The sequence below is a fragment of the Mandrillus leucophaeus genome, unplaced genomic scaffold (assembly GCF_000951045.1).
Source record: "Mandrillus leucophaeus isolate KB7577 unplaced genomic scaffold, Mleu.le_1.0 Scaffold28, whole genome shotgun sequence".
NCBI lineage: Eukaryota > Metazoa > Chordata > Mammalia > Primates > Cercopithecidae > Mandrillus > Mandrillus leucophaeus.
Genome location: NW_012102920.1, coordinates 1,602,235 through 1,613,705, shown reverse-complemented (window position 1 = coordinate 1,613,705; position 11,471 = coordinate 1,602,235). Strand labels below are relative to the sequence as shown.

At 64.7% G+C, this 11,471-nt stretch overlaps 1 protein-coding gene across 2 annotated transcripts in view; it reads right to left on the bottom strand.

Annotated features, from left to right (window-relative positions):
* Positions 1 to 10,955, bottom strand: part of GPSM1 (G-protein signaling modulator 1) — a 29,500-nt gene extending 18,545 nt beyond the window's left edge. The window contains exons 1-9 of one of the 2 annotated variants that reach the window (XM_011985070.1): positions 10,792 to 10,955; positions 8,005 to 8,226; positions 6,818 to 6,953; positions 5,849 to 6,000; positions 5,357 to 5,480; positions 4,957 to 5,072; positions 4,217 to 4,372; positions 3,114 to 3,222; positions 1,947 to 2,070 (exon numbers count right to left, since the gene is read on the bottom strand). In XM_011985070.1, coding sequence (XP_011840460.1) covers positions 1,947 to 2,070; positions 3,114 to 3,222; positions 4,217 to 4,372; positions 4,957 to 5,072; positions 5,357 to 5,480; positions 5,849 to 6,000; positions 6,818 to 6,953; positions 8,005 to 8,226; positions 10,792 to 10,955 — 1,303 coding nt within the window. Of the gene's footprint in view, positions 1 to 1,946; positions 2,071 to 3,113; positions 3,223 to 4,216; positions 4,373 to 4,956; positions 5,073 to 5,356; positions 5,481 to 5,848; positions 6,001 to 6,817; positions 6,954 to 8,004; positions 8,255 to 10,791 lie in introns of those variants that run through there. The other variant, XM_011985071.1, reaches the window with a different exon arrangement.
* Positions 10,956 to 11,471: the final 516 nt, after the last annotated feature.

Genomic DNA, 11,471 nt, shown 5'->3' with positions numbered 1-11,471 from the left:
GGGGGTGCTGGGCGGACCTGCCGTCACTGCCCTGGGAGCTGCCGGGAGGTGTGGGCCTGGGGTTGGGGGTCTGGAAGTGTCTGTGGAGCTCAGAATGGGCAGAGCCCTCCTGTGCCCCCAGCCCCCGGCGCCCCCTCCGCACGGGCCAGGCTCTAGCGTGGCTCTGCACCCCACTTCCCTCCTTCTGCTCGCAGATCCACCCCGCGTTTCGCACCTGCAGAATGGGGAGGCTGCGTGGGTCCTTCCGTGGCGCCCCAAACCCGCAGCGCCGAGTCCAGACTTCCGGCCTCAAGGCTCTGTCCCTGCCAGGCTCAGCTGAACTGGGGTCTCCCCCAGGGCCGCCCAGACTCTAGGGGTGCAGCCTGCCTCCCGCAGCGGCATCGGGGCGGCGGCCCCAGGCAGGCTGCAGGGCTGCCCTGGGCAGGGAGGCGGACCCTTCCCCAGCCCTGGGGGAGGAGGCATCGGGCCGGCTGGAAGGGGTCCCGCACTCGGGGAGGCACAGCGGAGCCAGGAGGGACAGAAGCTGCTTTGTTCCAGCGTCCTCCCACTCCGGCCCCCCTTTTCCTTGGCTCCAAGAAAGAAAACGCTGGGAGGACCCGGAGCCGCAGCCTCCGCAGAGCCTTTTCAGAGCTGCTCCCAGCCCTGCCCCTAGTTGCTGCTGGGGTCCCAGATGGTGGCAGTGCCGAGCCAGGGACAAAGAAGGGGCACTAGGGGTGCCTCAGGAGCTCTCAGCAGAGCTCCCCACTCTTAAGAAACCCTGGCCACGGGTAGATATAGGCCTGGATATCCCGGGGGGCACATTCCAGCCCATCCCCCACCCACCGCCATGGGTAACAGCACCTGGTCCCACGGGCTCGCTGAGGGCCCCAGAGCCTCTGCTCCTTCCTCTGTCCTCGGCCTCTGTGGTGGCTGACATGCACCCCCAATTTCCCAGGAGAGGTCATCGTCAGAAATCCATGAGCACCATGGCACAAAAACCCAGGGGATGGCACTGTGGCTCAGACCTATAATCCCATCACTTCGGGAGGCCGAGATGGGAGGATCGCTTGAGGCTGGGAGTTTGACACTGGCCTGGGCAACATAGCGAGGCCCTATCTCTATAAAAACATTTAATTATTAAAAGTAAAATAAGAAAAAGAAACTCTGGCAGCCCAGCACCACATCCAAGCCTGGTATTCCCAGCCTGGTCCTCAGCAGGCCTGGGGGGCACCAGGTACGTTCTGGGAGGCAGGCATCCCTTCTCGGGGGCTAGGGCTCAACTCCTGGCAAACTCAAGACCCTCGGGGGTTGGGGACACATGGGTGGGGCAGTTGCTCCCCCTAGACCTGCCCCTCACCCACTGCCAGCCACCTCAGGAAGTCAGCCCAACCTGGCACCACCCCCGGTACCTATTAGTCTATTCGCTTTGTGGGGGATGTTCTGACCTGTGTGCAGCACTGCTGACCAGCATGGCACAACCAGTGGTACATGAATGAGGTCACCACGGTGGCCTCGCCTGGCCTTGGGCCTTGCCTGATTACCGCCCCAGGCACATGGGGCTCCCCCAGCCCAGCCCAGCCCAGCCCAGCCCTCTGGCTGATGCCCTCTTGCCTCTCAGCGGCCCTCTCCCACCTGGGTCTGAGGACAGAAGCCCTCCCTGCACCGAGTGCTCCAGGGGCAGGTGGGGAGTGGAGGCCCCGGAGCAGCCAGCCGGGCAGTAGGTGACCACCTCCTGTCCTTCAGCCAGCAGCCCTGCGGCGCCACCCAGGACGTGGGTGGGAGGGACTCAGGGTGAACCTCAGGCCTGTGCTGTCCCTGAGGCCAAGAAGAACTGGCTTGCAGGGCCATTTTCTGGCGGCTGCCACCTCAGCCATGCTGGCCCGGCCTCTATGCCACCCCTCCCCAGCTCCCAATCCAGTCTGTGCCTGTGGGGAGCAAGACCCCCCCCCCACAACCCTGGCACTCACCCTGGGCCTCATAGCCGGCCAGGTCAGGCTTCTCTGAGGCTGCTGGGCTGGTCAGGCGGCCGAGCACCAGCTGCAGCTGTGCCACGTTCATGCGGGCCGTGAGCTCCCCATGGCGGTCCCCGATCTGCAGTGAGTGGGATGGAGCGGGGAGGTGTGGCTGGGGGCCCTGCTGTGGGCTCCAAGGGGACCTCAATGGCCCCCAGTACACCTGTCCCTGACCACCTCAGTGACCTGAACTGGTCGCTGACCCCTGGGCCTGAGGGAACCAGGACTCAGTGCGGACCCGGAGGTGGAGTCTGGGGCTCTGTCCCTGGGTGAGGTGGCCCTACAGGTCCTCAACAGCCCCTAGTCCCACCCTAGAGATGCATGGGGTCCCAGGCAGCCAGGCCTGTGCCCTCTGGTGCGCGAGGGGCCTGGCCCCGCCCGGCTGCACCTCTCTCAGCCCTTGTGTGCCGAGGCTCCGTGAGACCCGCCCAGGAACATCCACATTTCTCAGGCACTGTTTGCTTAAGTCAAGCAGAAGAAAGGGTGACATGGCGTGGGGGGCACTGCCACATGGAGCCCTGGAGGGCCCTGGAGGCTGTAGCCTGCACTCAGAGGGACACGGGGGCTGCCTGCTGGCTGCCAGTGGAGAAGCTCTCCAGACAAGGGCTCTGCTGACCTTTGCATGCCCGCCCCCTCCACCCTCACCTGGGCACCTGCAGGCCTCCCCATCTGGCCACCTCCCACACGGGGCTATGGTGGTCAGTAGGGGCTGGCACCATCTTTAGCATGAACAGACTCGGGGTGTGCAGAGGGAGGTGGCGTGGGAGTGGGTGATGTAAGGACAGGCCAGGAGCCGGGAGGCCCAGAATTCATCTGTGATGTTCCACCCTGACCACAGTAGGAGGGTGCTAATGGACAGAGCCCACAGAGACCCTGTGCAGCCTCTCCAAGGAGGAGGAGACACAGCTGCCCAGGAAAGCACCAGCTGGGGGCTGCGGGAAAAACCCCCAGGTGCGGTAGACACCTTGTCACCAGGCCTCAGAAGGACCAGGCGGCTGCAACGGCCCTGAAAGGATGAGGGGCGGCCCAGGCACGCAAACGCTTGCTCGGGACAGAGTGAACCCGGCCCGTCTGGAGTGGGCTGGTCAGTGCCCGGGGCCCCTGGGGGCAGGCCTGGCTCACCTCCTGGGAAATCTGCAGGTGCTTCTTGGCGAAGGTCAGGGCCTGCGCCGGGCGCCCCATGGACACGTAGGCATTTCCCAGGCTCCAGCACGCCCGGCCCTCGCCCACTCTGCCAGAGAGGGAGACGGGATTCATACCCGCCCTCTCCAGGCCTGCCCCCAGCCCCAGCCCCTCCCCTGGTGGTCAGGGCCCCAGCACGACCCTGGCTTCGAGGGTCATCGGGGCCCCGAGGTCCAAGGAGCACAGACCGGAGGGCAGGATAACGCCCCTAGCCGGGACCTCCCACAAATTCTGCCACCTTCAAGAAGACCCAATCAGCTCTGCCTTTTTCATTCCCATTAAAAGGATTAGCGCACAGAGCCCAAGCAACCTGGCCTGTGGCCAGTTCTGCCTTTGTGGGCAGTTTCTGGGCCCTTGGCCTCGCTCGCCCCCTGGCGGCCAGCGAGCCTCCTTCCTTGCATTCCCTCCACCCTCAGAGGCACCCCCAAGTCACTGGGTGAGGGGGTTGCTTTTATGTTGGAGGGAAATGCATCTAACAGGAATGTGATCCTTTTCACGTGGACGATTCAGTGGCATTTTGTCCACTCATGCCGTGCAACCGGCACCTCTGTCTATTCCAGAACATTCTCATCACCACCCCACAAAGGAAAACCCTGGGCCACTTTTAAGCCTCCAGGCATGGCAGCCTTTCAGAAGACCCCTCCTCTCCGCTGCCTGGGAAAGGCCACAGGCCTGTGGCTCTGAGCCTCTTGTTCTGGCCACCACTTACCCCAGACCTGCACACAGGACAGTACTTAGGGGCCTGTGGTTTGCCAGCCTGTCTCTGTCCAGAGACTGATATTTACATACATACACAGGTGGTGGGGGTCAACAGGGTGGCGAACTGAGTGATGGGAGGAGGACCCCACCCACTTGTGCCAGGAGTCAGCAGCCAGCCCTGTGTCCACACTGTCTGGCTCAGTCCCTACAGCGGTGCTGCCCTGCCCAGGTCACAGCACGGTCAGTGGCAGAGCAGGGGATGGGACCCAGGCCACCTCGCCTGGGCTGCGGTGATTCAGTCTGTGGGCCGGGCCGGGTCTGCCCACCGCATCCGCGCCACGCACCTGTCGGCCAGCTCCTGCGCAATGAGCAGGTGCCGCAGGTGGTACTCGGCCGCACGCTCATAGTCCTGCAGCAGCGTGTACGTGTTGCCCAGGCTATAGCAGGCCTGCGCCTCCACCGCCTGGTCCCTGAGCTGCCGAGACAGTTGCAGCGTCTTCCTGTGAACAGTGGCAAGGTCAGCCCCCAGGAGGAGGGTTCCAGGGTGAGGGGTGGAAGATAAGAATCGGGACGCAGTCTGCCCAGTGGTCCCCTGCCCCGGAATCCCTCTGGGGCCTCTCTGGGGTCCAGCTTCATCCCCACCCTCACATGGCCACAGAGCTGGACTGTTGGCTCCAGGGTGACAGGCGGTCCTGGCAGGCTCTGGCAAGTCGCCTGACTACCCTGAGCCACCACTCCTCCCTGGAGGACCTGGGACTGCTGTGCCCACTGCTCAGGCTGAGATGGGGTTAAGTTTAGGGCTGGGTATAGGACCCAGTGCTGACAGCCGGGCTCCACCCGGCAGGCACTGCTCTGGCTCAGGCCAGGAGGCAGATGGCCCAGACCTCCCATAAGCCGGCTCCCCCACCGCCTGCCTCCTCATGAGCTTTGTCCATCTGCCCTTCCCAGGGCAGCCTAGAACCCCACCTTGACTTCTGGGGAGGGGAGGCAGTCAGATTCCCACCTTGGGGCAGGCACCTCCTTGGTGTGGCATCCAGCTCCCCCTGGCCTGCTGTTTCCCTGGGAGATTGTGGGGACCACCTACTTGTAGTACTCAGCAGCCACGTCGAAGCGCCCCAGGAAGACGTGGGCGTTCCCCAGGTTGCTGTAGGCCCTCCTCTCGGCCGCCTTGTCTCCAAACTCCTTAGCAATGGCCAGGCGCTGCGGAGACAGACCCGAGGCCAGGCAGTCATGGGGCAGCCCTGGGGCCTGATGTGGGTGGACAGGGGCTGCCTCCCTGCCCAGGAGGCCGGCCGGAGATCTGTGTGTCTGGGGGAGCAGGTAGGAGCCGCAGGACCAAGTGCAGATGAGGCCGGGGCTCGGTGGCGTGCGCCTGCTGCCAGGCCACACTGCCCCGCCCTGCTTTCAGGGACCGCCAGAGGGGTGGCTCAGCCCTGCCCCTGCCGCAGCCCGACCCCTCCACCCCATCACCCTGCCCGGCTCACCTCCTTGTGGAAGGTCGTGGCCTCTGTGAAGTTCCCCAGCAAATAGTGGGTGTTGCCCAGGTTACCGTAGGCCCTGCCCTGCGCCGCACGGTCGCCCAGCTCCTTCACCAGGGACAGGTTCCTCCTGGGGGCCGAGTGCCTCTGAGCCGTGTACCTCCCAGCCCACGTCCTCACCCACCCCAGGCTAGAAGAGCTGAGCAGTGGCCTCCGTGCGGCCCTCAGGGCCACGCCCTGGAAAGATGGTAGCTAGGGTGGGCTCCAGTGTCCTCGAGCTCTGAGGTCCGGGGCTTGGTCAGGTCCCCCCAGTCACAGACAGGGGCAATCTCAGGGGAGGAGCTTGCAGCTGAGAAAGGGGGTGCTGGGCGGACCTGCCGTCACTGCCCTGGGAGCTGCCGGGAGGTGTGGGCCTGGGGTTGGGGGTCTGGAAGTGTCTGTGGAGCTCAGAAATGCACAGACCAGCCCTGGTCCCAGGGCCGGCCCAGCCCCACTCACTCGTAGAACTCGGAGGCCTTGCACAGGGTCTCTCGGACATCGGGCGGCAGGTGCCCGGGGTCCTGCGTGGCATTCGCGGCGTTCCAGGACAGCTGCTTGCCCTTGGCGTGGTACACGTTCCCGATGTTGTAGAGGGCCCTCGCCTCCCCGACCTGCGGGCAGCACGGAGGGTTGGGGGCGTTCCTCCACGGCCCCCCATGGGATGTGCAGAGCCAGCAGGCCGGTGTCCTCACTGTGCCGGCCCTCGACGCAGGGGGTCTTGGGGGCTCCCACTGAGTCACAGACACTAAGGCAGGGGCGGAGGCCTGAGGACGGGACACCTGGGAAGCCAGCCTCTGTCCTCCCTCGCCAACCCTCCCTCCTGTGCAGATTGGTGTGGCCAGGGCGCCAGGTCCTCAGCTCTGTCCTCTGATGCCCAAGGCTGAGAGGTCCAGCTGGGACCAGACGCTGCGGCCTCAAGCCCACTCGGCCACCTCCAGCTGGCGTGATGGGGGGCAAGTCACGTCCCTCCAGCCTCAGTTTTCTCGCCTCACAGGGTCACGGAGGGAGGTCAGCAAAGCCTATCTCGGATCCAGCACAAGCGGGGACGGAGCCCCTCTCCCTGCTGTCACCACCACCATCGAACTCGGCCTCCCACTGCTGCAGCCCAGAGCCACCCGCTGCCTCCCGCTGGGCCCCCCGGGGAGTGAGTGACTGGGGGTGTGGACTGATTCAGGGGGAGGTCACTGAGAGGGGCGGCAGAGCTGAGGGTGGAAGATGAGGGCCTGGGCCGCAGTGTCAGCATGGGCTGGGGGGGGCCGCTTTGGGGGCCCACACTCTCCCGAGTCACTTGGGATCTAGGGGACCGACCTCCCTGTCATCCCTCCCATGAGGAGCTGGATGATGGCATGTCACCCGCCCGCCCCGACCGAATCTGGACGCAGGCCGGGGCAGGGGTGGGAGGCACCCAGCCCCGGACCAAGCCCCCACCTTGTCTCCCTGCTCTTGGGCGATGCTCAGGTGCCGCTGGCAGCAGACGGCAGCCTCGTCGAAGCGCCCCAGGACCTTGAGTGTGTTCCCCAGGTTTCCGCTGGCCTTGGCCTCCCCCATGCGGTCACCGATGGTCCTGGACGGCAGGGAGCAGTGAGGGGCCAGGCTGAGGACTGGTCAGGCCCCTGGGCCGGGGGAGGCTGAGCATGGGGTGGGGTAGCTGGGCCTCAGGGACTAGTGTGGAGTGGACAGGAGCCTGTGTCCCCTGAGGTGATGCTGGGCAAGTGAGGCCTGAGGAGAGCCCTGGGTGTGGGCTCTGCTGGGCTGGGTCTGGGGCACAGGATCCTGCCCATCATCACACAGGCTGCAGAGGTGCCAGGAGCTATACACAGGACCTCAGGCCTGGGCCTGGGGCAGGGGGCTGGGGTCTGCAGCTGTTAGGGTCCGGGGAGGATTTGGGGGGCCTGATAGTGGAGAACTAACTTCCTGCTAACTCATTCGGGGGACATTTGCTGCATGCCCACCAGACACTGGGCTGGGTGCTGAGGAGCAAGTGTGAGCTCACTGGCCAGTGTGGGAGGGTTGCTCCAAGAAGCTCTGCCCTGCTGGGAGGTCAGGGCGGCTGCAGGGCTGAGGAGGAGGGCGCTGGGCAGGGCTGAGGCAAGGGAATCGTGCTCCTGCAAAGCATGGTCTGGGGGCTGGACCCGACTGGAGACCCCAAGACCCCAAGAAGCGGTGGGGAGTGAGTTGGGGAGACTGGGGAGTGGATGACGCCGGGCAGGAAGGAGGCTGTGAGTGGAAGCTTGAGGTCCATGGGAAAGCAGGGACTGCCCCCAGGGCAGGACCACACCTCACTGAGCAGTGGCCGGGAGTGGGCCCGGGGCTCGGGGCCAGGGAAAGGGTGGCCCTCTGAGCCACACAGGATCACAGACGGGCCACGCATAGTCATGAGTACTCACACACAGCATGCCGGTCACGGCCCAGGCTCTCGCAAGCAGACACACAGACCCACTCACGCCTGTCAGCTGAAACCTGGCTCCCTTCGGGGGTCCCGGAGCCCTGGCTGCCCTCCAGATGAGGCCTTCCCCGCTGCGTTCCCTTACACTCTGCTCGCCCTGTCCCCCTCTTCAAACTGTAACTGCTGAGGACAGGAAGTGTCCACCCGCCAGCAGGGCCGCCCCACTCACCGTGCCAGCAGGAGGTCGTGCTTGTGGTACTCCAGCGCCCGGCCGTGCTCCTTCAGGTAGAAGTAGGCGTTGCCCAGCTGGCTGTAGATGGCACTCAGTGTCTTCAAGTCCTCGGTGCCCACCTGCACGGCGGCCTCAAAGAAGGCCACACCTGCCTTGAAGTCGCCCGCCTTGCACAGACGCTCACCCTCCAGTGCCAGCTCCAGGCACGATGCCTCCATCCTGGGCAGAGGAACTTGGTGTCATGGCCCACTCCTGGCAAGGTCGCCCCGGTGCCCGGGCACCTCTGTGGCTTCACTACAGAGGACGCCCCTGTGTGGGCTGGGGTCCACGCCACATCGGTGCTCACAGACCTAAGTGTCTCTTTGGGGTACAGGCCCGGAGCACGTGTGGGGCCCCAGGGCACCCCGACCAGCACGCCTCTGCCAACACCTCCTGTCCACCCCTTATGTGGCCAATGTCAGGAACACCACGGGGACAAAGGTGTGACTTGCCGGAGTCTGTGACTCCAGCAAGATCCTCAGGCCCAGGGGCCGGTGCTGGAGGGGGCGTGGCCCCCATACCTTGCCTTCACCCAAATCCCAGCGTTACAGGCTGCAGGGGCCAGGTACCCTCGCCATCCTCCTGAGCAACCACGGCTGCTGGGAGAGGCCCCCCCAATTCCCACCAAGAACAACTGAGGCTCCCAGACGGTAGCGGGGACTGGTGAAGGCTACATGGGGGTCGAGTAGGGTGGGGATCTGATCTCAGCCCCTTCCCCACCCCCAGCTCTCCCAGCCGGGGCCTGGGGATTCAGTCAGCCTCCAAGCCTCCAGGGGAGACCGTGCTGGGGAGGTGTGGCTGACGGTTAGCCAGTCCCAGCCCCTGTCCTCCTGGTCTCCCACCCACAGAGTTAAGCACTCGCCACTGACAGCCAGGACGGGCCTGTGAACCCGCTGTTCCCACGTGCTGCCCACCACCCCCCACGCTGCTGTGGGAAGATGCGGATGGCGCCCCGTCTCCAGATGAACTCCACCCTGTGAGTGGTGCCCAACCCCAAGGACCAGTGCCTCTGCTGAACACCAATGCCCTGGCTGGCCCTGGGTCCCCCACCTTCGAGCAGGGGCTTCAGAGAAGAAACCCCTCACCCTGGGCCCTGCACAACCCCCAAGGACCCTGTCAGCTGCCACCCTAGCCCTGCTCACCGAGGGACCTCACCCTGGGCCTTGGGGAGCTGCCCTCGGCACTCAGCTGCCAGGGAGGAGTGTGGGGGTCACTCCATGGCAGCTCCGCACCTCCCTGCTGCCTGCCCTGGGGCTGGGTGTCCTCCTCCATCCTACTCTTACAGGTCACATGGGCCTCAGGCTGCCGCGCTGCCCTGGGTGAAGGGTTGTGGGGAGAGGGCACACCCAGCAGATGCCATGGGGTACCCAGTGTGAGCAGGCGGGCCTCCATCTGCAGGGTGCCCCCGAGGGTCAGAGGGTGAGAGCTACACAAGACTCAGCAAGGGAGCAGCCTGGGGGGGCCCTGGGAGGTGGCAGACACAGCTGGAGCCCGGGAGGGACCTGATTTCAGAGAAGTGGGGGAAGAGCTCAGCCTCGGCTGCTTGCAGGCCAGCCCCATCACTCCTGTTTGCTTTCTGTTGCTTTTATTTTTCTTTTTTAAAACTTATTTTGCTATTACGAATTTTTTTTTTTTTTTTTTGAGACAGAGTATTGCTCTGTCGCCCAGGCTGGGGTGCAGTGGCCCGATCTTGGCTCCCTGCAAGCTCTGCCTCACGGGTTCCCGCCATTCTCCTGCCTCAGCCTCCTGAGTAGCTGGGTCTACAGGTGCCCGCCACCTCGCCTGGCTAATTTTTTTAATAGAGATGGGGTTTCACTGTGTTAGCCAGGATGGTCTCGATCTCCTGACCTCGTGATCCACCCACCTCGGCCTCCCAAAGTGCAGGGATTACAGGCGTGAGCCACCACGCCTGGCCCTATTACTATTTTTATAGAGACACAGTCTTGCTCTGTTACCCGGGCTGGAGTGCAGTGATGTGATCTTGGTTCACTGCAGCCTCCATCTCCCAGGATCAAGCCATCCTCCTGCCTCAGCCTCCCAAGCATCTGGGACTGCAGGTTTGCACCATCACGCCCAACTTACTTTTTTTTTTTGGTAGAGACGGGGGTCTGACTATGTTGCCCAGGCTGGTCTCAAACTCCTGAGCTCAAGCGATCCTCTCACCTCAGGGCCAGGGCCTCCCACCCACTACCTGCCGGGCGCCTCACAGCCACCTCACCCGTCCCTCTGGGAATGGCCATCCGGATGCCACGTGGGTCACAGGAGCCCCGTCGCCATGGCAACCAGTCAAGCCCCATCCTGCAGCCAGCGCCAGGCATGGGGCTTCCTAATTAAGGCCCGCTTGCCCCGCCTAGCCTCTTGTCAAGTGGTCTCACTCGGCTTCCTGCCCCCTCCTTCCAGGCAACGTTAGAGGAGAGGGGCTTCAGGCCCGAGGCCTGGGTGTCTGCGGAGCCCAGACGCTGCTGCTCCACAGATCTGATTACGGGAGCCACCTCCCGCCTCCCTTCCGGCCGGAGACGTAGCATTCGAGGCTCAAGGCAAAGGAGGCTTCTGGCCTGGGAAGGGCCTGGGCCTAAAAGTCAGGGAAGGGTGCACGGATGGGCCTCGGTCATTCTGCATCTCCAGTCTGGGATCCAGGCAATGCAGCCACCAGGTGGGGTGTCCCCTCCACTCATCCCAAGACAGCCTCCAACCACGCCCTGGCACCCACACCCACGTGACCACGCCACCCATTGCCCGCCGCACCTCTTCCTCTGCAGGTTTCGCATCTTCTGCACGTAGAGCCACAGCTCCAGGCCCACCGGCAGCAGCAGCGGGCGGGGGCGGGGGGCGCCATACACCACCTTGCACACGGCCTTCTCCGCCAAGCTCAGGGCCAGAGGCGGGCCCTCCACAGCAGGAGATGGCATTGCCAGGCCCCAGGCCCTCCTCCCCCAAGCCAGCCCTCGCCCCACCATGGCCACGGGTCCTGGCGGGTGAGCTGGCCTCAGGCTTCCCTGCCCTCCGACCTCCAGGATGGTGGGTTTAAAGCTCGGCGGGGGACGGCCAGCCCTCCAGCAGGTGCCCGGGGGCCTCCTCAGGCCCTGATGTGGATCAAGGGATCAAGGACGGCTCAGAGGCTGGGTCAGCCTCGTCAGCAGCGGGGCGGGGAGCCCTGGGGTAATCCTGTCCAGTGTGCTCCTCCGGGGACTGGGACCAGCGGCACTGCCCTCCTGCCAGTCACCCACCAACTCCTCTGCAAACGTTTATCCAGTTCCCAGCGGAGGCTGCTCTGGCTCAGGACTGGGCTCACTCGGGAGCACCAGAGTATGTGAGTGCCCCCAGCCCAGCACCTCTTCCCCCAGACCTGGCCTGGGCTGGGCAAAGCTGGAATTCTGGGCGGTGGCGGCCCCCTCCCATTTCTCCAGGCCCCTGTGCCTCCTCTG